A 25,175-nucleotide genomic window follows, 5' to 3' on the forward strand; every position below is an offset into this window, starting at 1 on the left:
ATCCAGAGTCAGTTATTTGCAGAGTAATTGGACGGACTGACTTCATCGCCTTCCATCCTCTTAACCACTACAACTTCCTCTCATCTCATCTCATCTCTCGTGTCTTTTACCCCCTCCTCACGTCATTTACCCTCCCCTCTTTCTTGTCCTCTGTTTATTGATCTTCCTTTCACTATCTACCTCTACCAGCTGGCTGAAAGAAGGAAAGAAAGAGAAGACAAGGTCCACTCCCACGCTAGACACCTTTTTTTCCTTCCCGTTCCTTGACGTGGGCGGCTATCATTGGGTCTCGCCGTCCCCTCCCCTTGACTGGCCCGATCGGGGTCCTCCTCCTCCTTCTTAGTACTTACTGGATACTACTGCTCTCTCTCTGTGTGTGTACGCACGCAGACGACGACTGGAACTATCTAGTTACTTACTTACTTACTAGACTTACCTAAGTAAGTCAGTGCAATCGTCGCTATCTAGTTATCTAGACTAGTACTTTCGGCCTATCTCCCGTGCTGCACTTTCTGGGTGCCCCGGTTACTGGCGAAAAAAACTGGGTCAGCTTCTCTCGGGTACCGGCTTAGTGCTATCACTATCCAAGTACCAAGCAGCTAGCTAGATACACTACACTACACACTACACACTACTACTATTCTCTTGTTGCTGCTGCTGCTGCTGCTGCTGCTGCTGCTGGTTCCTTGATGGCTGGATGGTTGGTTGGCGGTGCTACTAGTACTGCTGACTGCCACTGCTACGTACTCATCACTGGCTTGTCTGCCTGTGTCTGACAGTTTCCGCAGTCGAAAAGTTTCTGACTTCGCAATCGATTCCTTGCGTCTGACAGCCTGTCGAAACCTGGCTTGTCCATCCGCCATTCCCTTCTGCCAGCTGCCAACAGACATCATCAAACCCTCTCTGGACTCCCCTCCATCCCTCCCTCCCTCCCTCTTCACCTCCACCGTCCACAACCGTCCGCCTCCCGCAAGCCTCGTTCCGGCCATACCTGCAGTTGGCCACCTGGATCGACACTGTTCTCTCGTCCTTCCCGTGAGCTAACGCGCTTGGAGCCTTGTTCTAGACGTTCCATCTCACCGTCGTCTGATCGAGTTATGTGCACGGTTGCGCCCGCGTTGACGGCTTCGGTCTACTTGGATTATTACTTGGTTTCCTGAAAAAAGGGCCCGGGCTTGGAAAACAACAACAACAACACAATATCCTCCGCTGGAGTGGGCTGCACCATACATTCACCACACACGCACACACATACACATACACCCCCCTAGTTCTTGCATCCCTCTCTACAACCTTTTCCCCTCCTCCTCGCAGGGTTGATATACTGTTCCCTCCATCTGGTAATACTCAAGACCATCAGCAGCATGTGGCTGTCGTCCATTCGTCCTCTCACTCAGTTGACTGTGTAACGTGGTTTGGTACGACAGACAGGAGACCGCTGTCCTGAATTCCCAACGCGGCGACCACTTAGCTTTCGCCGTTTTTCCTCTCGAGCACCCCCGAATCTCCTGACACCCAGTACTTTATTTTTTTTTGTTGTCTCTTTTTTTGGGGGGCCCTCCTCCCCCTTCCGTCCGTCCTGGGGTCTCCTGCCGGCTGGTGGCTCACCGATACTTCATTATTGGGATTTACTTTTCCTTTTTCTTCCCTTTTTCTTACCCTTTTTTTTTCTCCCATCCTCCCCTGTCCGGACCTTTGTTCCGGTTCCCTCTCGGACTTCGTGATTTCTACCGGTCTTGTCAGAAAGCTCTGACTCGCCAGAGATCATGGCGGCGGAGTCCGGGAGGTCACCTTATCCCAATGGGACCTCTGGTGGATCTCGTATGGCCCACGGAGATGAGGCTGCCTTGTCTGCACCACGCCGATCTGCCAGTGAAAGTGACATGATAGAAGTGCCACGTTCAACCTTTCGATCCCAAGCCCAGGGCTCCGCCGCATCACAGCTGCCTAAGTTCTCGCATGCGGTTCCTGGCGTCTCCGCCTCAACGTCTACCACCAACTCGGCTATATCCTCCCGCGAGTCCTCCCCCGTCCGCTCCTCTCGTCCGCGCAAGACCAGTGCAACCCCCCGTCACACTTCCTCTCGATCTCGCAAAGGCAGCATCGATCGCAGTCCCAATCGTTCCATTGCAACAACGAATACTGCTTCTGGCACGCTCCCCTCCGCCACGGTCGTACAACGAGCGCTGTCCCAGAACAGCAGACCTCCCGTCCTCAGCCCACCCCCCAATGCCGAAACGTTCTCCGATGTGCCCGATCCGGACAAGTCCACCATGCCATTATGGGCCACAACGCGGCGGTCGGAACCACAAGAACCTACTCCTCCGAATACCTCCATCAAACGGTCGGTGCCAGATGACTTTGCGACGAAGCCAGATCGGAGTGCTCCCCGTGCCGTAAATAGGGGCCAGGGGTCGGCTCTGGAAACCGTCCAGGAGATGGCTAGCGATCAGTCCACGCCGTCGACCGATACGGTCATGAACCGACCCCTGACTGAAGATTCTCAGTTACAGAAGATCGATGAATCGGACGCCACCCCCAAGGCGTCGCGGTTCCACAATGAGAGTGGCAGCGATAGTGGAGGGAACAAGAGCTCCGAGCCAATGGAGGGCCATCGCCGTCATTCTGCTTCGAAGACCCGGGGGACCAATGCCCTTCTTTCCAAGCAGTCCTCGACATCTTTGAGCGGCGGTCCTCGTGCCAAACCGGCGGATGGGTCTGTCCGGAACATGATTGTCGAGACGGAGACCGTCAGCTCGATTCCCCAGGTATCCCTGGCTGTGGCTACCGGGGACCGGGGTAATACTGGCCGAGTGGATTCTTCGGGCACTCTTCGCATGAAAGGTAGCCAGGAGACAATCCGGGCCAAGAGAAAAGAGAAACGGGTGCGCAAACCGGCGACCTTGGCCAGCGGCGCTGCATCCTCCAAAGCGGACATTTTCGAAGCTAAGGTGGCCAGCGCGGTTGACGAGGCCGATGTGTCCGACTCGGACGAAACGTTTGTGTACGAGTCCAACCCTCCTGACCCGTATCCCGTGCGGCAAAACCGATACCATTCCCGGACCCCCAGTGCCACCTCCATGGCCAGCCAAGTGGATCAGCTGTCTGCGGTTCGCAGTCGGCCTGGAATCCGGGATGGCAACCACAGCGTGACCGGCAAACGTAGCATGAAGTTTACGAATAATACGTTTGCTACCGGGCCGGACGATCCCGGCGAGGAGAGTGCCCGAAGCCACTCCCGAGTCGATAACGGTGGCACCCACACGCCCCGGCACCATCACATCGGGCGCTACGGACGCAACAATAACCTGTATCCGTCTTTGTTCGATCACGAGTCGCCGTTCCCTCAGCCCCAGACGCACCTCAAGTCGCCCCGACATTTTATCGGCGGCGGGTACCGGCAGTCCCGGCATCCGGGGTCTCGCGCTGGACCTAACTACCGCACGATCAGCGGGACCAAAAAGTCGAATGATGGCTACGGGTATGATTTTGATGCCGAAGGGGCGGATGACGAGCGGACGCCGCTGGTAGGGTCCCCGCGAGTGACACGCAGCCGTCATGGCGCTGGTCGACGCCCCAATAGTGCCAGCCTACGCCAGATGGAATACATGCAGCAGCGGCAACGCGGGTACTTTTCGCGGTACGGTGCATGTGTCATCATCAGTCTGTTACTTTTCTTGCTCGTCGGGGGCGTGACGTCGTTCGTGGTGGCCTCCACGAAGGCTCTTGTGGATGTGGAGATTCTGGACATCCAAAACGTTCTCGCTTCCGAGCAAGAGATTATGTTGGATCTCAATGTACAAGCCGTCAATCCGAACCTGTTCCCCGTGTCCATTGACGATATGGACATGAACATCTTCGCTAAGAGTCGATTCGTCGGAACCGATGAGCTTTGGCGCAAGCTCAGCACCGACTCGAGTCCCGTCCCCAGAGTGGAGAACAGCCGGAAACGGGCCGAGATGGCTCTCATCGCTCGCTGCGCTGGCGATGCGAGTTGCCTGTCCAACAGCACCCTATCGCTGCACGGCAAGAAGACCAAGGGCGGCGTGGACAAGGGCACAGATCCCATCGAGTCTGATCCTGCGGGCGATCCTCAGACTATGCTGCTGGGTCGGGTGTTCCGATTCGATTCCCCTCTGTCTTTCGAGCCGTCGCCATGGAATTATGTTCCTACGGCGTCCAAAGGACAAATTCGGCTTGCCCGTCCGGGCAACAAGACGGAGGAAGGCGGCACAGAGCGATGGGAGCGGGTGCTCCAGCATGAATTTGACCTGATAGTCCGCGGTGTGGTCAAGTATCAACTTCCACTGAGTTCCCGTCTCCACTCAGCATCCGTCAGTTCTAGCATTAAGGTAATCCCTAACGAGGACGATGACACGGATGGGGGTGGCAAGCATTCGCCGGACAACAAGACCGTCAGTATCTCCGGGACCAAGTATTATCGCCGAGTCCGACTCGCCCGATCCGAAGATGTCGATATGTCGGCGATCGAGGCGTTGAAGAAGACCTTCCGGTCCCTCAAGCGAGCATTTACGGCGTGAAACTGGTTTTCCGTAGCTGTCAGTCATGATTGCGTGGCTTCGCATTACACATTTGTGTCTCCTTTCGATACCTTATCGTGCTGGCGCTCGTCTAGACGGTCTTTACCTCCCTGCCTTTTGCGGAAGGTCAGTTTATCCTGAATAAGGACTGAATGGCCGGGGTGACCCTTACATCTGGGGTTGGCCCTCAACAGGAGCAAGGGCTACTCCCCCCTTGTGCCACTCGACATGGCGTATGACAGTACGCTATTGCGATAACGTGTTTCCTTTGTTGGAGCTTTCATTTTATCAAACCTAGCGATTGGTCTATCTCTCAACTGATGTGTAACGACCTGATATTTTTCATCATGAAAAGAAAACGGCAGCAAAAGCATGGAGAACGGCACAGTTTTTTTCAACTTTTATTTATTACAATAAAGGAAAAGAACGTTATGTATGCATCAGCACGGCGCTCTATACAGCTTTTTTATTTTCATTTTCTGGGGGTTTGTTTTTTCTTATTTGTTTCTTTATCTTTACTTGTTTTACTTCTTGTGTTGCTTGCTTCAAACTTGCGTGGTTGGTTCCTGGCTGGGAGCGTTGTGTGTTTGACTAGAGGGGAGGGAGCATCGGTGACGGGTGCACACGTCGTTCTCTCTTGCTTTTGCTTCTGCATGGGGGTTGTGAAACTTCCTAAACATGCGTTTTTTGTATCTATGTATGTGTGTACATAATATTCTATGTGAGGTGCTTGACTGTGCCACATTTGAAGAAAGTTAATTGCATGATATGGTGGATAGATAGGGGTAGAGGTACATAGATATAGGAGATTGGGAGGGTGTGCATAGATATACATAATATGATTGATGGATGGATGTAATACTTTTCAGCTGATGGCTGATTGATCTGCTTAGGAGTTATATAAAGGTTGGTGGTGTTTGATTCTGTATTCAGCCTGACTTACTTTACATTCATGTTCTGCGGACGGCACTGAGACCTGAGTTGTGTGGTGATTATTTGGGTGCATGAACTGAATATCTAATCTTAGGTAGTCTTATTACCCTGACATGATTCATTTAATCATCCTTTTCATTTCTCTCGTAAAGATACTAATTGTATACACTGAAATAAGCTATAAGACTGACAATATAAGACAACTAGAAAGAAAATCAGATAGAACAAGACAGACATTTGAATAATTAGTACATAAGCCATATTAAACAAGGGATTGATACTCTAATTCCCAATCATTAAATATCATGTCGGTTCGAAATAATTCAGCTGATTTGCAGTTTGTCCTCTCCTGTCACTCTTCACCGAAGCGTCGACTACAGTATAATAGTAAAAAGCGGTGCTTTGGAACATACCCCCGAAAGAACTTGAAAAGGGAAAAACACTACAACTAATAATCATAACTAGTCAAGGCGCATGGATACCAAGTAAGTAAGTATACTATAGACCACACTACACTTAATGCAGCGCAAGGTTTTCATAACCATTGCATAGTTGCATTAGAGGTGCTATATGCTATTTGCTTATTATTCCTAACATGACAGATACGAGAAAACGAAAAACCCCAATCCAAAAGGAAACAAAGTAACGAAGTAACTCCGAATCTTGCATGTGCATATCTTAGTATACATGTATGTTCTTCACTCTATGAAATCCCGAACCCCGAGTAAACCCGGTATCCAAGGGCAGGGGGGGCACTGCCCCCACACCCCCAACCTTATAAGGAAAAGAACAGAAATAAGAATTAAAAAACATACATGAGACGGGGAATAACTTACTGTATGTAGGGAAGTGAGAAAAGTGGAAGGAGACGTATATGATGATGATGATGATGATGGGTGGGGGAGAAAGGGTATGAATCAAGTATGCAAGGTTAATAATGCTTAACTAGTAATTACTAGTAGTGGATCTCTCGAATCAATCCAAGTACTACGTATGGTTGTTTGAAGTACTAGTAAAGCAAGGATAAAAAGGATTGACTGAGGTATTTTTTTTTTCTGTTCCTGATATTCTGTAGGCAACTTGGCTTTGATCTCAAGTATACTCTACTTGACGTAGATGAAAGTACTCTAATGCACAGGTACAGAAGCAGTAGGATACTACGTAGGTAAGAACGTAAAAAAGGCAGCGGAGGATGAGAAATAACGAGAAGCGAACAAGGATATAATCTCTCCACCAATAGGAAGATCCCAATGCAAGCTAAAACGAAGGATTCTTGGTCTGGTGGTTGCCTTGTTTTCTTCTGGCTGCCTTGGATGGAACTGTCTTACTACTACTTACTGACTGACTGACTGTACTTGTGACCGAGGATAATGCAACATGCAAGATACATCCAATGCGAACACCCCAAGATTGACAGCTGTTCTCTTCACAGTGAGTGAGAGAGGGAAATACAGTTTACTTGACCTGTCGGTTGGATTGGTTCATGTATATCGTCCGGCTGTTGGGGTTGCAGATCTGCACATGTTACGCCCGGCATTTCCCTTTTCTGGAAGACGCATCCTCGTCCAAGGCAGGCACGCAGAGATCGGCATTTGAACTGGGAAATCTCCCTGGGCGGGACGATCTATCAAATCTGCGAGATCGTTCGGCCGAACGTCGGCGTTATCAATTTCATTCTGCATAGACGAAGCCACATTGACAAGAGGGAAGCATTTGGTAGATACATGAGGCCGTTAAAGCGTAATATTCTCGTTAAAACAGACGTGTCAAATCAGATCATTCATCATCATTACTTCGTTCGTCAAGCAGAAGCGGCATAAACAGTGAAAAAAAAAAAAAAAAAAAAAAAAAAAAAAAAAAAAAAAAAAAAGAAAGGTGACAATAAACACCATGATTACGCAAAGACTCGGTTAAATCCCCTCATGAGCTGCTCAAGCCGACCTGCCAGCGGATCATCGTCGCGCTGTGGCAGAAGCCGGCCATGCGAGTCAAACCGGTCTGGCAGATCAATCGTCGAATCAGAATCTGACTCTGTCGCATTATTCTGCTGGCCCTGTGACCCAGAGCGAGCATCACTACGTTTGTATGAAGAGTATGGCTCCGACGAAGAGTGTCGACGAGGCCGAGGGCGGTTGCGACGGCTCCCATGTACTGACCCCATAGTGGAATCGCTATCATCCGTCTCGTATCCGAGATCATTCTGCTTTTCGTGCTCTGATTGGATATCAAATACAACTGACTTTGGCCCTGGAGGCTGACTGGCAGCGCGTGATCGGCGTTTCCTCGCACGGGTAGTTCTCAGCGGCGACTGGATGTCTATACCTAAGTGACACTGTCAGTAATAGCCCAACTAGCGGCAGACTTCCTGAACCCACCATCGAATGCGCGGTCTTGAACAGTGGGCTGGGGATAGTTCGATGCACTCACATTCTCGTCTGCCCTGCGGGGCCGCGGAGCGTAAGGGTCTGGACCAGGGCCAGAGGGATATTCGTACGACTGGGGTGGCACTGGGCCAGGAGGGTGTGGATAGTCAGCCGGGCTGTAAGGTGCCGGTTCTGGACGTGGGCCTGTCGCTGGAGGGGGCGGGAAGTAGTTGCCGTTTGGATAATACTGGTGATCATCAACTGGCCGAGGCGCTGCTGCAGGTGTGGCCGGATAGGGCAATGGGGTTTTGTACGAGTTGTCATATGGCTCACGGCGTGCATCCTCATCGGATTCTAGCAGACAACCGTCAGCTTGGAATGCCCTGTTTTTTACCGCAGATCACCAAGGCTTACCCGGCCTATCTCTGTCCCTATCCGCTTTCTTGCGTTCGTTTCTCTGTGAAAGCTTGTGGGCCGCATACCCAACTCCCGTGGCGGCTAAAGCAGCTTCGGCAATTTCGCGGGAACGGCTGCGATGCTTGCCGTGACGGCTTCGACGCCTGCGGCGGCTGCCTCCATCGGAATCAGACGAGTCGCTACTGTATCGAACGCCCCGGCTGCGGCTGCGACTGCGACTGAGACTGCGTGTTCGATGCCTGGAAGAGCCGAACCCCGCAGCACCGCTGGCTACAGGATCAGAAGCGTCGGAATAATATCCATGCGGGCTCACTGGCCGACCATAGTAGTTAGGAGGTATGCTGCCATGGACTGGATGATCGCCGTATTCAATCAAACCAGGTGAGTCCCTCGTTGGATCAGGGTACACCTCCGACGGGGCACGGCTCCGCGACCTCGACCGTCGACGTTCCCGCCGTCGTGACTCCTCCTCTTCTTTCTTTTCCTTGTTCTTCTCGTAGAGACCCGTTGCCGCTGCCGTTCCGAGTCCAGCTGCTACCACGGGGAGGGCCTTCCGGATAGCACTGTGTGATCGAGACTCGCGTCTGCGAGAGCGGGAACGGCTGCGTGCCTTCTCCACCAGCCCCGCTACAGCCGCTCCAGCCAGGCCAGCCTCTGCCATATGTTTCCTGCGATGCGACTGGCTGCGTGTCTCTTCATGGCTATCCTTTAGCGATCTGCGCGAGCTCGAGGCGCGGCGATGGCGTGAGCGGCTTCGTCGGTCTTTGTTTGAATTTGACTTACTCCGCGCCAACGCCACGGCTCCGGCAATGGCAGCAGCGCCTAGGCCAAGTTCCGCAAGATGTCTGGCGCGTGAGTGGGAGTGTGAACGGCTGCGGCTGCGACGGCTATGGCTACGGCGGTGGTGATGATGGTGGTGGTGATGGCGCGAGTGAGAGCTTCTGCCATCATCAATCGAATGGGAGCGATGTCGGCTTTTGCTGCGGTAGTGGTCTCTAACGCGCGAAACTGCCTCTGCCGCAACAGCCCCCAGAGCACCCGCGCCGACATCCCTGCCCAGGCGGCCCACACCATCCGACACTTCTTCCCCTTCTTTTTTGCGGTGATTGCGAAGCAGTTCTGCGGCACCGACACCCGCTAGCGCACCCTCGGCCAGATGTCGCCGATGATGGGGGCTATCATCGTATTCTCGAACTTCTTTACGGATGTAAACCATGCTGTCGTCACTGCTATACGCCTCCTGGTCATCTCGATGGCGGGCAGCCTGAGAGATGGAGTCACTAGGGCTCAGTTCCCGACGAGAACGGCGGTCATCATCGTATTCTCGAACACGGCGATGGTAGTAATAACCTCCGGGCTCTCTGTCTACTTCAGAGCGGCGGACGATTTCGTAGTCGGACTCCCTCGGATTGACGTAGACCGGACCTCGGGCTTCAAGAAAGATTACCGGCTGAGCTTCACGAATGACAATGGGGGCGGGATGTCTGCGGATGCGTTCGGGCGCATAGTACTCACGTTCGTAATAGTCTCTTTCGGAGCGATAGTCATATGGGCGCGAGTCATAATCAACTTCACGCTCGTAGCGCTGCACGGTAAGAGGTTCTTCACGATCGACCGTGCGCCGAATCACCACCTCTCTATCACCAGGGTCCTCGCGGCGATAGAAAAAGTCGCGCTCACGTTCGTCTTCGGAGGGTATGACGTAACGCTTGATAGAGACGGTGGAAGAACGGGGTTCGTCCCACTCCCGCTCACGGTCTCGTTCTTTGTAGATGTACGTCGACATGAAGGGGGTGATTAACAATCTTCAAAGTTGGTAGGTATAGTTTTACTTGGATGAAATGACGATAGAAGGGTCACTCAAGAAGGGGAGAGGGGCAAGGTTTAGAAGGGAGAGGAGGAAGATGGAAGATTTGAAAGATGGGAAGCGAGGCTGCAGGGAAGTGGGGTATTAGCAAGGCTGACGAAATGGCCGGGCGGGCAACACTGACTTACGCAGGAGGTTGATTGTTCTGTGTAAATTATCAGGGATCCCAGGGTGAGACAAGAGACGCCCGACGATAGGATAGTGAAGCAGGCGAAGCGCGCGGATGGCCAAAGAATCGAACAGTGGCTGAGCGAAGACCAGTAATAGTGGTGTTGTAATGGGGATTGGTTGGTGTGAGGAGGGGTAAAAATGGACGGGACAGCAAGTGGCACTTGGTAAAGTGTCTAGACGCGGATCCTTAGCAGCAGTCTAGTAGTCTAGTCTGGTTTCTTTCTATCTCCAGGAACTGAGTGGAGATGGCTTCAATTTGAAATCAGAGAGATCTTCTAATTTCTAATCCCACCGGACTTAAATCACAGACAAAAGCGATGGCAAGAATGGAAGAGAAGATGACGAAGATGATGGAGAGGGAATGGAATGGAACTGAAATTGGATTGAATTGGATTGATTTGCCCCAAACAAGAAATCGATCGGCCACGTGAAGGCGAGACCTCGTGATGGCCCAATTAGGAAGCATCCCTGATACTGTAGAACTCGAGTTTCTTGTTCTCTCACTCCCTCTCTCTCTCTCTCTCTCTCTCTCTCTGACTCTTCCGCATCAACCCATCCTTACCAATCCGAATGCTTCACTTCTTTGCAGTGTACACAGAGTCCTTCTTGGCCTGCTTGGTGTGACAGTCATGAGGTCCTTCCCTGAACCCCAAACACACAAAGAATGAACGAGGCTGACATTGCGCCCGATGCTAACTAATTAGTTAACTATCTACCATCGGCCTCTACATAGTCTGTACCCCTCGGACTCCCTCCATTCGGCTCCCATGGCCCGCTTAATTTCATAACTATGCCCTCAAAGTTGAACAAGATACCATGTTGTTGACTTGTAATTGATCCAGTCGTTCCTGATGGCCGGTTCCACGGATCCTGGTGGGTAGGCGTCTCGATAAACCATGGAAGCATGCCGCCTGTCAATCAGTGGACCAGAAATGCATTTATTTCTTTTCCACAGCTTGCTTCGAAATTTCTATGCAAGTGTCTAGCCATGTGTAACTCGGACTTGCAAGACCCTTTCGGACTTCGAGAATGTGCGGAACTGGATTCCGAATAGCCGCGGTGGCGCTTTCACATTTGATTTTGGTCTGCCTCTTTTCCTTTGCCCGATGTTTACTTTTTCCCCAGGCAAACTTTCTTTAATTTGCCCCTAGTTCCCCCTTCTGACATGCTCCCCCATCGAGGATTGACGTCTTCTTTCCTGACATTTCGGAGATCCCCAGACTGTGCACCGCAATTGCGACCTCTCGCAGTTAATTTCCTTTACGGGGAATTGGCTAGCCAAGACCAAAGTGGTCTGCTGGGTCTACACTTTCCTCGTATCGTCTCATTCTCTATGGGGTCTGATTTCTCACTAACGTTAGGCGAACCTCCGACCCGTGGGTCATAATTCGCCACGCGAACAGCTAGAGCCACCCACACTTTTTAGTATTCTTTGCCCGAGTTCAGTCCGTATGCATCGGACTATTGGATGCTACGAAAATCCCGCTGGCATCACTTACCTACATCATGCATGATCAAAGTACATACTTTTTCCACTTGGCTGCTTGCGTGTCGCTAGTTCTCCTTCGGCTCCCAGATGTGTGACATAATGCTTTACTCATGCAGCGGTCAGCCATGTTTGCCCGTTGAGATCTTGCCGTCCCTTTTAGATCCGCAAACTGCTCTGGCGCTTGGGGCGATGCATTTCCTCTAGACTCCTTCCGAAAAGAGACTATCTCGACGATGATCCCTGCATCCAGTTGGCTTGCGTTAACTTGCGTGCCCGGAGTTTTTTCATGAAAACCGACTAAAAGTCCCCATCTGTAGGCGGTCTTCTTGCGCTTTGACCCCCCAGCTTCTGATGCCGGGGTCCATCTAGCCCACATGGGTTCTGTTGCACGGCGTTATCTCATAATATTGCTTTTGGATTCGCCCGCGTGCCTCTTCCGGTTCGATCAATTGAACGAGCTAAGGAACAGCCCCTGGAGATCAAGGCAAACTTTTCTACAAGCGGTGCCTATCTTCGATGCGCACAGACGGATCGTCCGTTGCCATGAGATGAGTAGTCGAAGCGTGGGCCAAATCGCCACACTCGTTGATTTCCGGCAGGCTACCCCGAGGAAGAGCAAGCGGAGCAACTAATTTTCTTGAGACGGTGGGCGTGGGAATCCATACGCCCTCTTGCAGTTCTCTGCGTGGCGGTGACGTCTCCTGATCCCTTTAGCCTCAGCCGCTATATCCCACGCGAGTTTCGACGGGCCATGAAGCAGCAATTGGAAGAAACTAATAGGTTCGGCCTTCAGCCTAGAACCCACTAAGACCACAGACCCGAGTACCAGGGAACGTCATTGCGATCCTCGATCCGTCTCAGCCCCTTGCGACTGGTCTCCTCGTCGGGCCCAGAATGACAGGGATCTCGTAAAGTCCACTCATGCGGTGACTAGCTCACATTCGGTATGTTTCTGGAAGAGTTCCATGCATCAGAATTTGCCCCTAGTGCCTTCAATTGATGCACTCTCTGGCCAAGGAGACGGGATGTGCAAATTAAATGCATGATGCACTCTAACTAAATCGGAAAGAGATCTCAAATGCTGCGACGCGGCTATTCTGGCTCGAGCAATCCTTTGCAGTCGCTAGATCCCTTTTTGGCTATCTGGAATGACGCCGGTGCATGCTTGCAGAAAATTAATGAAATAGAGACAGAGAAAAAGAAAAACATGCGCCAAGGGACCCATACTGAGGGTAAAGGCTCTGGCATATTGCCTGCCTCTCAGTCGGCCCCCAATGCATTCTTATTCTTTGCAGATCTGTGATAGGATTTATTCGGTTTAAAAGAGTGCCAGGTACCCTTAAAGGCTTATGTGCCTATGATCTTTTGTTTCTTCCAGTCATCTCAAGCCTTACCAAGCCAGTTTCACTGGGCCTCATTCCCTGCGGCTGGGTCTACAACTATCCTCCGTTGCCTTTGAACCGCACCCGCCAACCTTACCCAACATAGTGGAGGTTAACTGAGCCTCTGAAACCCAAAATTTGCTCTTGTTTCTCGTTCGCCCTGCACTCCTAACTAGCATGGCCACCTCAAGTCGCTCAAGCAGCAAGAGATTACCCATAAGTTGCCAAGCATGTCGCTCGAGAAAGATACGCTGCTCTCGTGACGGACGTCCGTGCCAGACCTGTGTTCGTCGGGGATTGGGCGCTGAGGATTGCATATACCTGGGTCAGCCCAGGCTGTCATCCGAGCATGCCTTAACAGCGGAGTCGGCGGGGCAGACACATCTGCTCGCACGGATCCGCGACCTCGAAGAGCTACTTCAGAGACAGGCGCAATCACAGTCAAGTGGCTCTGTGTCCCCGCAAAATTCGCCTAGTGCTACGGGCAGCTTCCTTGAGTCCGATAGAGGTGTCGAATTAAAGCCTAGCAATCTGAGAAGCCCCTTGGTAAATAACGTTGGCACTCTTCAGAGCTTTGCATCTGGATACGTTCGTTATCTACCATTCGCAACCCATGCCAACCAACTTCAACTGAGTCCTACCGGTACAGGCTCTTCACTTCCCAGTGTAGATAGTGAAATACCAGATGAGAGCGACGACCTTCAAATTCCGTTGGCGAAAATCTCTGTTTCCAGGGAAGAGCTGGTTGCTATTCTGCCGCCACGTCGGTATTGCGATGCGTTGAAGAATGTCTACTTTCAAGTATTCTCTCCAGTATGTTGAACAATTGCTTGAGTTTCATCCTCACAAAGCCTCTTTCACCTATAGTATCACTGCTAATCGGAGACCTAGATGTTTCATATTCTACATGACCTGACATTTGAGGCCGAATACCAACAATTTTGTCATGATTCTAGCAGCGTCACAACAGCATGGATCGCGCTACTGTTTGCCATTCTGGGAATTGCCGTCACAGCGCTCGAGGATGACGAGCCGTTACTTTCCGATCTAGGTCGGGAGAAGACTGTCACCCGTAACATCAAAATCCTATCATCGCGGTATCGATCTGCCTCACTGCGCTGTCTGGCCGCAGATGATGTCCTCTCTCGTCACTCCATCAATTCTCTCCAATCACTTATCCTGATAAATTATGCCCGTGTTCACCGGGGGCTTCCTACCTGGACTCTTTTAGGCTTCACACATCATGTCGCCATATCCATGGGCTGTCATGTTGACCCAGATCGATTCCCGCTTGGGCCTATTGAGCGTGAAGAGCGCAGACGAGCTTGGGCCGGAGTAACAATGCTTTATACTATTCAGAATACAGTATTTGGCCATCTTGGCCATCACATACCCTCTCAGGGTGTGAAGCCTCCCCTGGAGATCAACGACGTGGACCTACTCACGGGGTCATTATCTGAGCAGTCGACCCGTCCAACGCAAATGACGTATTTCCTGCTTGAATTTCGATTGGACAAGGTCTTGTCTATGATCTGTCAGACACTTTTTAGCTTCTGTCCCAAGTTCAGCCTCTCTCAACTGGAAGCGCAGGTTTTGGCCGTTCATGAGATATGTGACAGGCGATATCAGGTTAACCCCAACCTTGAGCCTCTGCCAGTACATCATGTCGCCAATCTCAATATCCTCTACTGCTATATCCACCAGCTACTTTTGCTTCTACTTCGACCAGGTTTATGCTGCTACCTTCAAGGTGAATTTACACCAGAAACGTACGCCGCTAGAACGAAATGTGTGGCTTTTGCAAAGGCATCTCTCTCGATCTATCACTCGCTCCATGAGTCGCCCCAGTTCGCCTCATACAAATGGTACAACTGTGGGCTTGGAAGCTTTCACGCTTTCCACGCAGCTGTAGTCTTGTCAGTGACATTGATGTATCCTGAGAGTCAATTTGAATTTGTCGAGATAAAAGATATGCTCTGGAAGTCGATGGACGTGTTTGCTGCTCTATCAAATCGCAGCAATTTCTGCAGCAAAGCGGTCCCCGTCCTTCGTCGGCTCATGTGAGTACTTCTTTCTTTCATGAGGCTGCTAGCTTCCTACACTAGTTCAGCCCCTCCGAGAGATATTATAGCTAATGGAACACAAATCTCTAGCGACATGGCCTGCACCAGAGGCCAACAAGCAGTCTTGACTGTGGACCCAAACACGGGTCTCATAAGCTCCCCGAGTGACCTTACGCAGGACTTATCGCCAATAGCTCCCGAGTACATCATGGAGCCGCTCTTTGCCCAGCTCCAACCTCAGAGTTGGGTCAGTCCTACGTCTGTTTATTGGGACGGTTGGAAGTTCCTTTTTGAACGAGGGTAGGCACCAGAGCAGAGACAGACACATATCATACAAGACCATGATGCGACAGACCACGTGTCGCTCTTCTCTGTGCTGCCTAACATCACTCAAGGGGCCCTGAGATACAGAAACGAAACTCAGGCTGCCTGAGGCGCCTTGAGGGTCCATGCAACGCTTATAACGTGAGGCATGGGCGTGCCTACGACTCAAGCACGCTTTAGAAGATACGCCACCACCTGGCTGTGTCTTTCAGCTGCGAGTCACACGATAAGCGCGCCGCCTATCGCTAGACAGCGAGCATAACCCGACATGCATATTTCATGTCTCTGGATGGTTAATGACACGAGTCTCGGGTAAACAGCCTACTAGCCTGACATCAAATGGCTATAGGCAGAGCTGCTTCCAGACACCCCTTACGATAACCAACGAAAAGGACATAACGAGCTCTGATAATCTTACCTAATATAAATCCACAATACAATAGACGGTCATTTATTTCTGCTACTAATGATATTCTTATTACCAACTTACAAAACGTAGTATCAATAACGTCGTAAACCCCACCAAGTCCCAGTATAACAACTCCTGCATGTCTAACCACCAAACCACCCCCATTCTCCTATCAGTCAAGTGGGAAAACAATCAGGCCCTCTCATCATACACCACCTCAACACGTTCAGAATTACATTTCGCATCTGGATCCTCATCCTCACCATCACCCCGTTTGTCAGATGTAATGACCTTATCTCCAAAGGATGCCGCGATCTCTTCGAGTGTGCGCTGCTTCGTTTCACTAGTACCCAGAGGTGTTCGAATTGGTCCACGGCCTTTAAAGATAGAGGAGCAAGATCCACTTACGGAAAGTAAAAATAAGCCACGGTAAAGAAGAAGACAGTGCATGCTACGAAAACGTAATAGTAGTTTTCGCCGATGTTGGCAAATGCACTGGGGCCGGCTTCGGTGACTGTCAATTTGTGGTTGGTTAGTATTGATACTTTGGTGTTGATGGTGTGTGGGTGATGTGGGTTGGGGGAGTAAGGGAGTGGATGGGTATTGACTAACTGGCTACGTTGACGATAAAATGTGATGCTGCGGCTAGACCCATTACTTTGCTCCGGAGGGCTATGGGGAGGACCTCTGCGCCGTAGAGCCAGGTTGTGCTGTTGAGCATGCCGTCTGTTTTGTTTCCGAGGTATTCTGTGTTAGTTTCATCTTTATGTGTTGAGTTGGGGGGAAATATTTGGGGACGTACAGTATGCTACCACGAAGAGATAGATTCCCAGAATGGCAAAGCCTTTTCCGATTCGGTTCTCGGTGTTTTGGAACTCGCGTTGCATGACGGCTGCGTAGATCTCAACGATAATTATTCCGCCCAAGCCGGATAGAAGCATTCTGTGTTTTGTTAGATATGTGTGATATGGCTGATTTAGCTGGTGGGTGATGTACTTCCGGCGACCCCACTGGTCGGTTAGGTATTTGGTCGTGAGGCAGTTGAAGATGAATGCCACTGTGCCGTATACAGCGGCTAGTGCAAGGATAGTATGCGAGTCTATTCCGAGGGATTTGTATAGAGTTGCTGCTGGTCGTGAGTATGGGATGAAGAGGCCGAGGCTAGAGGGAGAAAGGGGGCTAAGATTCAATACTAACTTTGATAGTACTAGATACTGGTTAGAATCCATCTTGTCCTTAATGCGGATTGTAGGGGTCACTCACTTGTATCACATTCACACCAGTAAGACTAGTCATGGTCTGCACAGTAATCGATCTATGGGCGTATCAGAGCAGGTACACTTTGGTCAGAATTGTGAACGACTTACACTAATGCACGGCGTCTAAACAGACTGAATATATCCTTGTAGGAAGTTATTTCTCGCTCCTTCTCGTATTCAATTTGCGCCACCATCGCGGCAAACTCCTGCTGGAGTTCATCCGCAGGCACACCTCGACGGATCCTCTTATACTGGACCTGCGCCTGTTCAACTTTCCCTTTACGGATCAGATGGCGCGGAGAGTCGGGCATAAAGGTGATCAGTCCAAAGAACATGATGACACCCCAAGGCACTTGTATTCCAAGAGGAAGTCTCCATTGAACTGGTCCATAAGGCGCGTAGCTGCAAGCATATCCGATCCAGTTGGAGGCCATCGTTCCGAAGGAGATGCCGCACCCTGAAATGCCACCGATCAGGCCGCGATAGCGAGGGTCTGAGATTTCGCTCAAATATATGGGAACCGTAGCGACAAGACCACTAAGCAAATACGGTATGATTAGCTTTGCTTCAAAGTAGTTTTCTCCCCATAGTTAGTGAAGAAAACTCACCCGACTGCATAGCCAGCTAACGCACGCCCAGCAAGGAACATTCCGATATTGACTGAAGCTGTCTGAATGACTGTACCAATTGTGACGACTACACATAGTAGCTCCATAAATCGAAGACGTCCAAGTTTATCTCCGACAGCAGTCTGAGTGAGTGCGCCGACTGCTTCGCCGGCAATGTAAACTGAGACGACCTAGACCTTCTCAGCTCTATTTTCAGTGAAAAGCGATGATCTTAGACATACAGCACCGGTGAGGCCATTGGAAGGGTTGTTCATGTAGTTTATCCAGCTTTGATGAGCGATTGCTAGTTTTGTCAGTCATAACCGCAGAGTGTCCCATTTGCTATTCTTACTTGTCGTAGCGATGCCCGTATCGAATCCCTACGTATGAGTCTCTCAGCCGGGGCTCAAGACAGATAGAGCAATCACCTGAGTAAAGATGGTACTCACGAAAAGAAAGGTTCCGATTGCAGCAAACAGCGCAACGCCAATCGTAAACCACGCAGCCATCTTGACACTCGCGGGGCACAGGTGGAAGAAGGACGGTTAGAGATCACATATCGATAGCCCCCCTGCAAGGGAAAAGCGCCGTCTTAACATAACGCTGTCTGTCCTACGTCAAGCAGGCCGTGCCAATGAGCATTCAGCCGAGGGTGCGTCATGATAGCAGCCGCTCGGAGTATGACCGACCGAAGGGCGCATGAAGTACAGAGACTTGGTAAAGCAGACCAGATCATGGAGTTGTGAAGACCGTATTATGTGGGGCTAAGAGTTCAAGCACTGGGGTTTCCCCGCATTCAAGTCTGGGGATCTAGTAGTAGATGGTTTAGGTCCGGGAGAGGCGTGGGGGTGACCTCTCAAGACAAGCCTCTTCGCATCATTGACTTGTGTCTTCTATCGGCCGGAAGAATGGTTGGAGTGAGCTTGATCCATGCGGCATACTTTCCAACGCGGTTAGAGCAAAGACTGGTGCGACAATCACGCAAAAAAGGCTTGAGCAATTGAAGAAGTGTTCCAAAGAAAGTGCGAACTAAAGTGATTACGGGAGGGGAAAGGGGAGATCTTTTCCAATATTCGAAACGTCCAAAAGTCCGTCGTCTTGTGACTTCCCGCAATCGGTTACTCCCCCCTCTGCAGCCATGTGTACATGGAAAAAACACATGAATAGTAGAAAGCTCATGTACAAGGGTTGAGAGTAGATCGTGCTAGGCTGGATTTTGTCTAATCTCCGAGATCGATAACACTACTGCAGTCATCATGCCACTTTTCTAAGCCTACGTAGTATATTTACAGCACTAGTATTGTGACCATTAGATGCACTATATAATATATATCTCTCACAAATATAAGACTAGTGGTACTACTCACTACCAGTGAAGACATACCCGCTTCATGCCCACTGTATGGCAAGTCTAGACTTATAGTGTGTCACAGCTTTAATTCCATAGAGACTTAACCACCCTAAAATCGATGCAACAATCAAAGTAGGTGAAGGGACAGTCAGAAACATCTCGCCAGTATACTCCGCAAACCCATTGACGGCCTGGACAAACAGGCATCAATCCACTAACCCCAAAGCGGAAGGACTCGCTTCCCTCACAACACCCCGGCAAATTCCTCGCTTAATCGACACTAGTCACACTAGCGCCATTTCGCCCAAGCCGCCAGGGTATAAAGTCTCGCTGCACCCGCCCTCTCTTTAGACTTTTTCTTCTTTTCTTCTCCAGCTCTCTTTGCCTTTTGGCTTAGATCAAGTGTAGTATCTGTTCTTTTCAGTTTAATCTCTGAAAGTGTTCTAAGGAACACAACATTGATTAATCTTATTTTTGCACCCCGTGGCGGGACCTCTGTGCTTGCGCATGTCTTGCTACACAGTGTCATCGGGCTTACACTACCCCTGATCGACGCGAACACCCTTTTTCATCAATTTGGTCGGCTTGTCCGACTGGTTGGAGAAGAAGTATTGTACAGTTGAATAGAATTTAGTACCTAAGCTAGAGAGGGAGTCTGGTTTGTAAAGACACTAGCGTCCCATTACTGTCTATCTGGTACGGAGTAGCAATTAAGCAAAAGTCCAACCATGGAATTCACCCAAGGTCAATCAATGAATGGCGTAGTGGCTGTGTGTTGTGTGTGACTACCGAACGGAGTACTCAGTACTCTATCGAGGAAGAAAGTGAGGTTTTGTTTTGGCAGATGGACTGACTACGTCTTGTGCTATATCGAAGATCTTGATCACGCCACATTCCGCAGAATATCTTCCCGTCAACTAGAATTGAGATACCAAACAACTACAGAGTAGTTCAAGCCTGCTTTCTTCTGATCAATGAGCCTCGAGGACCTACAATCAATCCCATCACCGTACTCCGTACCCCAAGAACCATTAAAAGAGTCAACCCCTCACCGCTCTTCAGACCGCTTATAGCGGCAGAACCTAGCGAACCTCGTTCCAAAAACCCAGGATTTAAGCGGATTTAAGAAATTACAGTCCCAAAAAACTCAGTTGCGAAACTGTTCGTTTTCTGCTTGAGCGGCAGAAAACTGGTTCATTGACCGCCGCACCCGCTGGTTGCAGAACTGCACAGCGGTAGTGCCCTTTTCATCACGTACTTAGCTAGCACTAATAGAATGAACAAATCCCTTTCTGATTGTGGCTCAACGTCTCACAGACAGCTTCTTTATCGTCATAAAGTATTTAACAAACCCGAACGAATGTTAGTAAATTTCATCGTATGTGGAGGAGGCTATACAGAACCGTCCAATATATCGCAGATTAGGCCAGACTTTTGACATGAATATGATTGGCTAAATAGATAAATCGAACATTGGTGTTGAATCTACGCCAATTCTGCCTCGCGTCGAAATCAAATAAGTGCCCTGAAGATGTATGCTAAGTAAATGGTCGATAGCCTTCTAATCTTAATCGACTAACGCTTGGTGCGTCCAACATTTTCCGGACATACTATAATCTCGGAGTAGTTTAGCGCGTCTTCTCGGACACTGGGGTGGGAACATGAGTCGTGGTAGATGATAACGCTGTTGGTAAGGCAAGACCCTTGACGATATCAAGATAAGGGGCAGCCGGGTTATAGTGCTCTACGTCACGTTAATTTCAGGGAAATTCATCTTCTCTACACTCCCTACACCACGATGCAGCACAATAGTTCGTCAAGAGACTCATCAACTAGGAGTCATATATTCTTTCATTTTTTTCTTGAATATGAGATCCTATTCCATCTTCCATTGCCGATGTCATAGCCGCCGCCGCAGCATTGCGGTCTGTGCAATGCATGAAACCCAGAGCCGAACAAGAAAACCGTAAATTTAGAAGACAAGAGCAGCACCCTTGGTCTTCTTGTCACCACTGTTGAGAAAGAAAAAGATGTGGTTAGCATCACCTATCGATTGTTTGCTGAGCATATGAACGTACCCAAGCTCGAAGTGCTTGCAGCGCTTCAGAGAAAGCTGCTTCTTGGTCTTGCAAGCAGTGCACTCAAGACGGAGAACGATCTTCTTGGTGGTCTTGGCCTTCTTGTGGAAGACGGGCTTGGTCTGACCACCATAACCGCTCTGCTTCCGGTCGTAACGACGCTTACCCTGGGCGAACAGGGAGGCCTGTAGAGAATCATGATTGCATCAGCATAGGTCGCGCGGTGGGCTCGGTTTTGCTTGGGCAGTGTTCACCTTTCCAGCCTTGTACTGGGTGACCTTGTGCTGGGTGTGCTTGTGGCACTCCTTGGACTTGCAGTACGTCCGGCGGGTTTTCGGAACGTTGACCTGAAAGCGAGAGAAGTTTGATCAGCCCCTGCTGTGGTAGGATGGTATTATAGAACGTCCGCAGTCTGTTCCTGAGTTCCTCGTCGTCGGAGATGGTGTTTCACGGTGGGAATGGTATTGATTCGAAGAAGCGAGAAAGAAAGCAGATGCTGATATAGCAAGGGTGTCGTCACTCAAGAGCAATTCGTTTTTTCAATGGTTTTCGGTCGCACTCAGCATCTCTCACTTCATCCCACAATTAATCGCGGGGCATTTCCCCGGTCGAAAATTCCATCTCTTTAACCATTTTGCATTCATATTGACAGCTCAGGGTTTTCGTTTGCAGCTTCGATCGTTGCGCTTCGTATAGTGCCACTTTTCATCTCGATTCGCCGTGGAAAAAGATTGCCGTATGTCGTCCCATCTCGTAGTATGTCGATTGACCGAAAACACTTCTCCGACGCCCAGGAACACGGAAATAAGACTGATAAACGATCAGAACAATATCCTTACCATTTTGACTGACTTGGCCGGATCGCGAACTTGGTGGTCGTTGATAGTCTCTTGTCGGGAGGATCGAGTTGGGCTGGCCGTGTGTTGTGGGATTTCGTTCGCTTAGGGTGCGGCCTAACCGCGTTTGTGTGCCACCCGCCAAGACCGCCCGTGGTTAGTGGTTGCCTCAGGCAAAGACCCATACCATCCCCATAGTTATCTATCGAATCGTATTCATTCGCTCACCCACTGTCTAGGTTATTCATACTGGGTTGTTGCTAATCAGAGACCCTTTACTGAAAGCCTTTGCCGACAACAACGGCTTCTCCTCCGCCGTAGAAAGACGTTCCTTTACAAAATTCCAATCCTTTTTCCTGTCCGACAAGCCATTCCCCTTTCCCAGAGATGGTTCCGTCTCCTTGAAACCAGTATTTCGTCCGGAGCATCTCATTAATCTTCTCCACCCTCTCTACCAGTGCGGCCACCCGCGCATGGTCCACCGCTTCGTCTTCCACTTTATCGGGGTTGTCTATCACAAATCCGTCCCGGGTGATGAACCGCGCAATCGTAATATGTGCTGAGAGTGCAATATACCTCGGCTTCATTTGTAATCCCGTCGCTGTGACAATACTCGAAACATCACGTCGCAGATGGTGATAAGTGTATCCATCGCGGTCCACATTGTGGGCAGTTGTAGTCTCCTCTCCAGCAGCAGGGACAAAACTCAGCGCCATGGCAGTTGCATCGTAACTGATCATAGGCTTGACCAGCCGTGTCCGATGATGAAATAGAAAATCCACCAGCTTCGGCACGACGCCACTACCCTGAAGATGAGAAACCAATCCTTCAACCTCTGGCTCAGGTCGACAGCTGGCGATCTCTAATGTAGTCATATGCAATTGCTCTGGGGGTGTGAACCATACGCCTAGCAATAAGGTGAAATGGAACCGATCAGTTGAACCAGGCAATACAGCACACGGGATACAGAGAGTGCCCCGCAAAGGCAAGATAGAACTAACTTGGGGCAATTTCTTGAATGGCCTGTTGGACCTCAGCGACCAAGTCCCGGATATGCTGCGGGGGTCGAGCGTATAGTGTGAGGTTATGCCGAGGATCGACAAAAGGCAGTGTTTCGCCGTTGACGCTTGCATGCAACTTTTTCAGGATATCGTCAACCTGCCAGCCTTTGAAATCGGGGCTGAGAAGCTTTTCCCTGTATTGCTTGTTGCGGTTGGACCGGTGAGCTTCATATCGAGCTTGGATTTGTTTCTGTGATCGGGTTTGTCAGGAATGTTGTTCTTGAAAGAGCTGTTGGGATATGTACTGGGTCATCTTGACATTCTGCAATGAGAACATCAAATGGATTGGCTTCTTCGACAGTATTTCCCATGGTGCAGGATGTGACGCCTATTTACAGTGTGCTTTTGTAGCAAACTCGTAGAATGGTGGTATTTGAGGGATGTTTGAGTAAGATTGAATAGATCGCCAAGGGCTGGTGCTATATATATCCCAGTCCCGTTAAGGGTACATTGAGACCAGGATAAGCAGTCAAAGCATATTCCGAACAATTAGCGCAGAGTATCTGAAACTTAACAAGTAAAAGAAAATCACCATTACTCAATACAATCCAACAAAACCATATCAACTACTACACCCTCTCATACAACCCAAACACCAACATTCATCCCAGCCGGGGCGAAGTAGTAGTTAGTTCCTATGAAGCGGCTTACTCCGTAGTTATTTTGATGCCCCACCAAAAACCCCGCCGAAGCTTTCCGTCACCAGCTGAGCCCAGTCAACAACAACCTCCACCACCACCACCATCGTCGTTCTCTTCGCTACTATTATATTAGAGCGTCTTTGTTCCTTGAAATTACTCGGTCTTATTATTTCCTCTACTGTAGCAACTTAAACTCTACGAATACCTTACAGTCGCTATCTATCTTAACCTCAAAAATGTTGATCAAGTGAGTTGTTGTCCTCCGCCCCCATGACGCAGATAGCCTCCCCTCTGTCGCGATAGCAAATGCTAACCGGTTGTCAACCTCAACAGAGTCCGTACACTTACCGGAAAGGAGATCGAGTTGGACATCGAGCCTGATTACAAGGTACATACATACATACACGCATCCCTTCACAGACATATCTATTTTTGCGATCTCGCCCATCCGCGCGTGGTGATTGTTTAGCTAGCCTAGCTGGCCTATCCAGCCGGGCTGCAATAACCTCCGCTCACACACGACCAGCCACCCCATCTACCCTACTGATATGTTCTTCGCGCAATCGATAGCTAACAGGTACAATACGCAGGTTTCCCGGATAAAGGAGCGCGTCGAAGAGAAAGAGGGTATTCCTCCTGTCCAGCAGCGATTGATTTTCGGTGGAAAGCAGATGTACGCACACACCCGTTTCCCTATCCCTACTCCCGGGGGATGTATAATCGCTATGTTATGGGTCACCAGTGCTAATAGAGAGACTTCTGTGACCATAGGGCCGACGACAAGACTGCTTCGGAATATAACCTGGAAGGTGGTGCCACGCTACACCTTGTTCTTGCCCTGCGTGGTGGATGCTTGTGAATGTGTATGGTGTGACAGAAGGGGGATGGAGTAAAGAGGAAGATATCTGTATGATGCTTCAGAGCCGGTATTCTGAACGCTTTGTAGCGTTGGTTTCTTGTTTCGGGGCTATGAGCATGCATGTAGGTTTCGATCCTGGGGCTGGATGGGGGGTTTTAATGAGCTACAAACCAACAATGCAGTAATGACAGTTCTTTACATACTTTTTGCAGAAGATGGAGATTGGTTAGTGGTTTCGATTATCTGGTATCCCCGTGAGGGGAGTGGGGATTAATATGTGTGATTGGTTTCTTATATAAGATGAGACTGACTGTACAGCCCGTGTATGTGATAAGGGGAGGGTATAAACATGATTAATATGGAGAGGAGGGATGATATGCTCGAGAACCAAATGTTGCACTTCATTGAGTTTGCCAAACAGATTGCTGCGCAGCAATTTACCGATATAAGTTGCGAGATCCCCGGTGGAACATGCAAAATGCCTATTATAGCACCTGACCTGAGCCTGCGATATCCAGGTATA

The 25,175-nt window shown here is 49.9% G+C and overlaps 7 protein-coding genes across 7 annotated transcripts; 3 read left to right on the forward strand and 4 right to left on the reverse strand.

Moving 5' to 3' along the window:
- The first annotated feature begins 1,377 nt into the window (after positions 1-1,377).
- On the forward strand, positions 1,378-4,712 carry BO87DRAFT_108513 (putative phospholipid metabolism enzyme regulator). Its single transcript, XM_025617853.1, has one exon. It carries the CDS (start codon positions 1,767-1,769, stop codon positions 4,539-4,541), a length of 2,775 nt encoding a protein of 924 aa, XP_025477849.1. The 5' UTR covers positions 1,378-1,766; the 3' UTR covers positions 4,542-4,712.
- Positions 4,713-7,349: 2,637 nt separating this feature from the next.
- On the reverse strand, positions 7,350-10,326 carry BO87DRAFT_108566 (DUF3824 domain-containing protein). Its single transcript, XM_025617855.1, has 4 exons — positions 10,246-10,326; positions 8,252-10,187; positions 7,850-8,191; positions 7,350-7,796 (listed from the first exon to the last, which is right to left on the reverse strand). Exons 2-4 carry the CDS (start codon positions 10,038-10,040, stop codon positions 7,369-7,371), a joined length of 2,559 nt encoding a protein of 852 aa, XP_025477850.1. The 5' UTR covers positions 10,041-10,187; positions 10,246-10,326; the 3' UTR covers positions 7,350-7,368.
- A 2,886-nt stretch (positions 10,327-13,212) lies between these two features.
- On the forward strand, positions 13,213-15,708 carry BO87DRAFT_108530 (Zn(II)2Cys6 transcription factor). The gene is made up of 3 exons (XM_025617854.1): positions 13,213-13,976; positions 14,055-15,223; positions 15,317-15,708. Exons 1-3 carry the CDS (start codon positions 13,341-13,343, stop codon positions 15,528-15,530), a joined length of 2,019 nt encoding a protein of 672 aa, XP_025477851.1. The 5' UTR covers positions 13,213-13,340; the 3' UTR covers positions 15,531-15,708.
- A 356-nt stretch (positions 15,709-16,064) lies between these two features.
- On the reverse strand, positions 16,065-18,508 carry hxt8 (putative MFS monosaccharide transporter (Hxt8)). Its single transcript, XM_025617856.1, has 12 exons — positions 18,276-18,508; positions 18,179-18,206; positions 18,069-18,130; positions 17,827-18,017; positions 17,327-17,755; positions 17,223-17,274; positions 17,157-17,166; positions 16,956-17,085; positions 16,762-16,901; positions 16,572-16,685; positions 16,368-16,473; positions 16,065-16,302 (listed from the first exon to the last, which is right to left on the reverse strand). Exons 1-12 carry the CDS (start codon positions 18,333-18,335, stop codon positions 16,152-16,154), a joined length of 1,473 nt encoding a protein of 490 aa, XP_025477852.1. The 5' UTR covers positions 18,336-18,508; the 3' UTR covers positions 16,065-16,151.
- Positions 18,509-21,149: 2,641 nt separating this feature from the next.
- BO87DRAFT_398614 (60S ribosomal protein eL42) lies at positions 21,150-21,888 on the reverse strand (the record flags this gene model as incomplete). The annotated part of the gene is made up of 4 exons (XM_025625381.1): positions 21,150-21,189; positions 21,256-21,440; positions 21,510-21,602; positions 21,886-21,888. 4 exons carry the CDS (start codon positions 21,886-21,888, stop codon positions 21,150-21,152), a joined length of 321 nt encoding a protein of 106 aa, XP_025477853.1.
- Positions 21,889-22,305: 417 nt separating this feature from the next.
- On the reverse strand, positions 22,306-23,528 carry BO87DRAFT_417413 (uncharacterized protein). The gene is made up of 3 exons (XM_025626810.1): positions 23,398-23,528; positions 23,093-23,342; positions 22,306-22,998 (listed from the first exon to the last, which is right to left on the reverse strand). Exons 1-3 carry the CDS (start codon positions 23,461-23,463, stop codon positions 22,367-22,369), a joined length of 948 nt encoding a protein of 315 aa, XP_025477854.1. The 5' UTR covers positions 23,464-23,528; the 3' UTR covers positions 22,306-22,366.
- A 175-nt stretch (positions 23,529-23,703) lies between these two features.
- On the forward strand, positions 23,704-24,880 carry BO87DRAFT_378254 (NEDD8 family protein RUB1). The gene is made up of 4 exons (XM_025623757.1): positions 23,704-24,040; positions 24,127-24,181; positions 24,384-24,466; positions 24,565-24,880. Exons 1-4 carry the CDS (start codon positions 24,030-24,032, stop codon positions 24,650-24,652), a joined length of 237 nt encoding a protein of 78 aa, XP_025477855.1. The 5' UTR covers positions 23,704-24,029; the 3' UTR covers positions 24,653-24,880.
- The last annotated feature ends 295 nt before the right edge of the window (positions 24,881-25,175 follow it).

Source organism: Aspergillus neoniger (assembly GCF_003184625.1).
Source record: "Aspergillus neoniger CBS 115656 unplaced genomic scaffold BO87scaffold_24, whole genome shotgun sequence".
Taxonomy (NCBI): domain Eukaryota; kingdom Fungi; phylum Ascomycota; class Eurotiomycetes; order Eurotiales; family Aspergillaceae; genus Aspergillus; species Aspergillus neoniger.

What these genes read in the sequence shown, in the direction of transcription:
- BO87DRAFT_108513 (XM_025617853.1), top strand. Translation starts at nt 1,767, where the DNA reads ATGGCGGCGGAGTCCGGGAGGTCACCTTATCCCAATGGGACCTCTGGT.
- BO87DRAFT_108566 (XM_025617855.1), bottom strand. Translation starts at nt 10,040, where the DNA reads ATGTCGACGTACATCTACAAAGAACGAGACCGTGAGCGGGAGTGGGAC. An exon ending in TAGGGACAGAGATAGGCCGG is followed by an intron (nt 8,192 to 8,251) that starts GTAAGCCTTGGT and finishes GTTGTCTGCTAG; the next exon opens with AATCCGATGAGGATGCACGC. An exon ending in TCAAGACCGCGCATTCGATG is followed by an intron (nt 7,797 to 7,849) that starts GTGGGTTCAGGA and finishes AGTGTCACTTAG; the next exon opens with GTATAGACATCCAGTCGCCG.
- BO87DRAFT_108530 (XM_025617854.1), top strand. Translation starts at nt 13,341, where the DNA reads ATGGCCACCTCAAGTCGCTCAAGCAGCAAGAGATTACCCATAAGTTGC. An exon ending in ACTTTCAAGTATTCTCTCCA is followed by an intron (nt 13,977 to 14,054) that starts GTATGTTGAACA and finishes TCGGAGACCTAG; the next exon opens with ATGTTTCATATTCTACATGA. An exon ending in CCCGTCCTTCGTCGGCTCAT is followed by an intron (nt 15,224 to 15,316) that starts GTGAGTACTTCT and finishes ACAAATCTCTAG; the next exon opens with CGACATGGCCTGCACCAGAG.
- hxt8 (XM_025617856.1), bottom strand. Translation starts at nt 18,335, where the DNA reads ATGGCTGCGTGGTTTACGATTGGCGTTGCGCTGTTTGCTGCAATCGGA. An exon ending in CCAATGGCCTCACCGGTGCT is followed by an intron (nt 18,018 to 18,068) that starts GTATGTCTAAGA and finishes GAGAAGGTCTAG; the next exon opens with GTCGTCTCAGTTTACATTGC. An exon ending in GACCAGTGGGGTCGCCGGAA is followed by an intron (nt 16,902 to 16,955) that starts GTACATCACCCA and finishes AACAAAACACAG; the next exon opens with AATGCTTCTATCCGGCTTGG.
- BO87DRAFT_417413 (XM_025626810.1), bottom strand. Translation starts at nt 23,463, where the DNA reads ATGGGAAATACTGTCGAAGAAGCCAATCCATTTGATGTTCTCATTGCA. An exon ending in CAGAATGTCAAGATGACCCA is followed by an intron (nt 23,343 to 23,397) that starts GTACATATCCCA and finishes ACCCGATCACAG; the next exon opens with AAACAAATCCAAGCTCGATA. An exon ending in CATTCAAGAAATTGCCCCAA is followed by an intron (nt 22,999 to 23,092) that starts GTTAGTTCTATC and finishes CCTTATTGCTAG; the next exon opens with GCGTATGGTTCACACCCCCA.
- BO87DRAFT_378254 (XM_025623757.1), top strand. An exon ending in ACATCGAGCCTGATTACAAG is followed by an intron (nt 24,182 to 24,383) that starts GTACATACATAC and finishes TACAATACGCAG; the next exon opens with GTTTCCCGGATAAAGGAGCG. An exon ending in ATTTTCGGTGGAAAGCAGAT is followed by an intron (nt 24,467 to 24,564) that starts GTACGCACACAC and finishes CTGTGACCATAG; the next exon opens with GGCCGACGACAAGACTGCTT.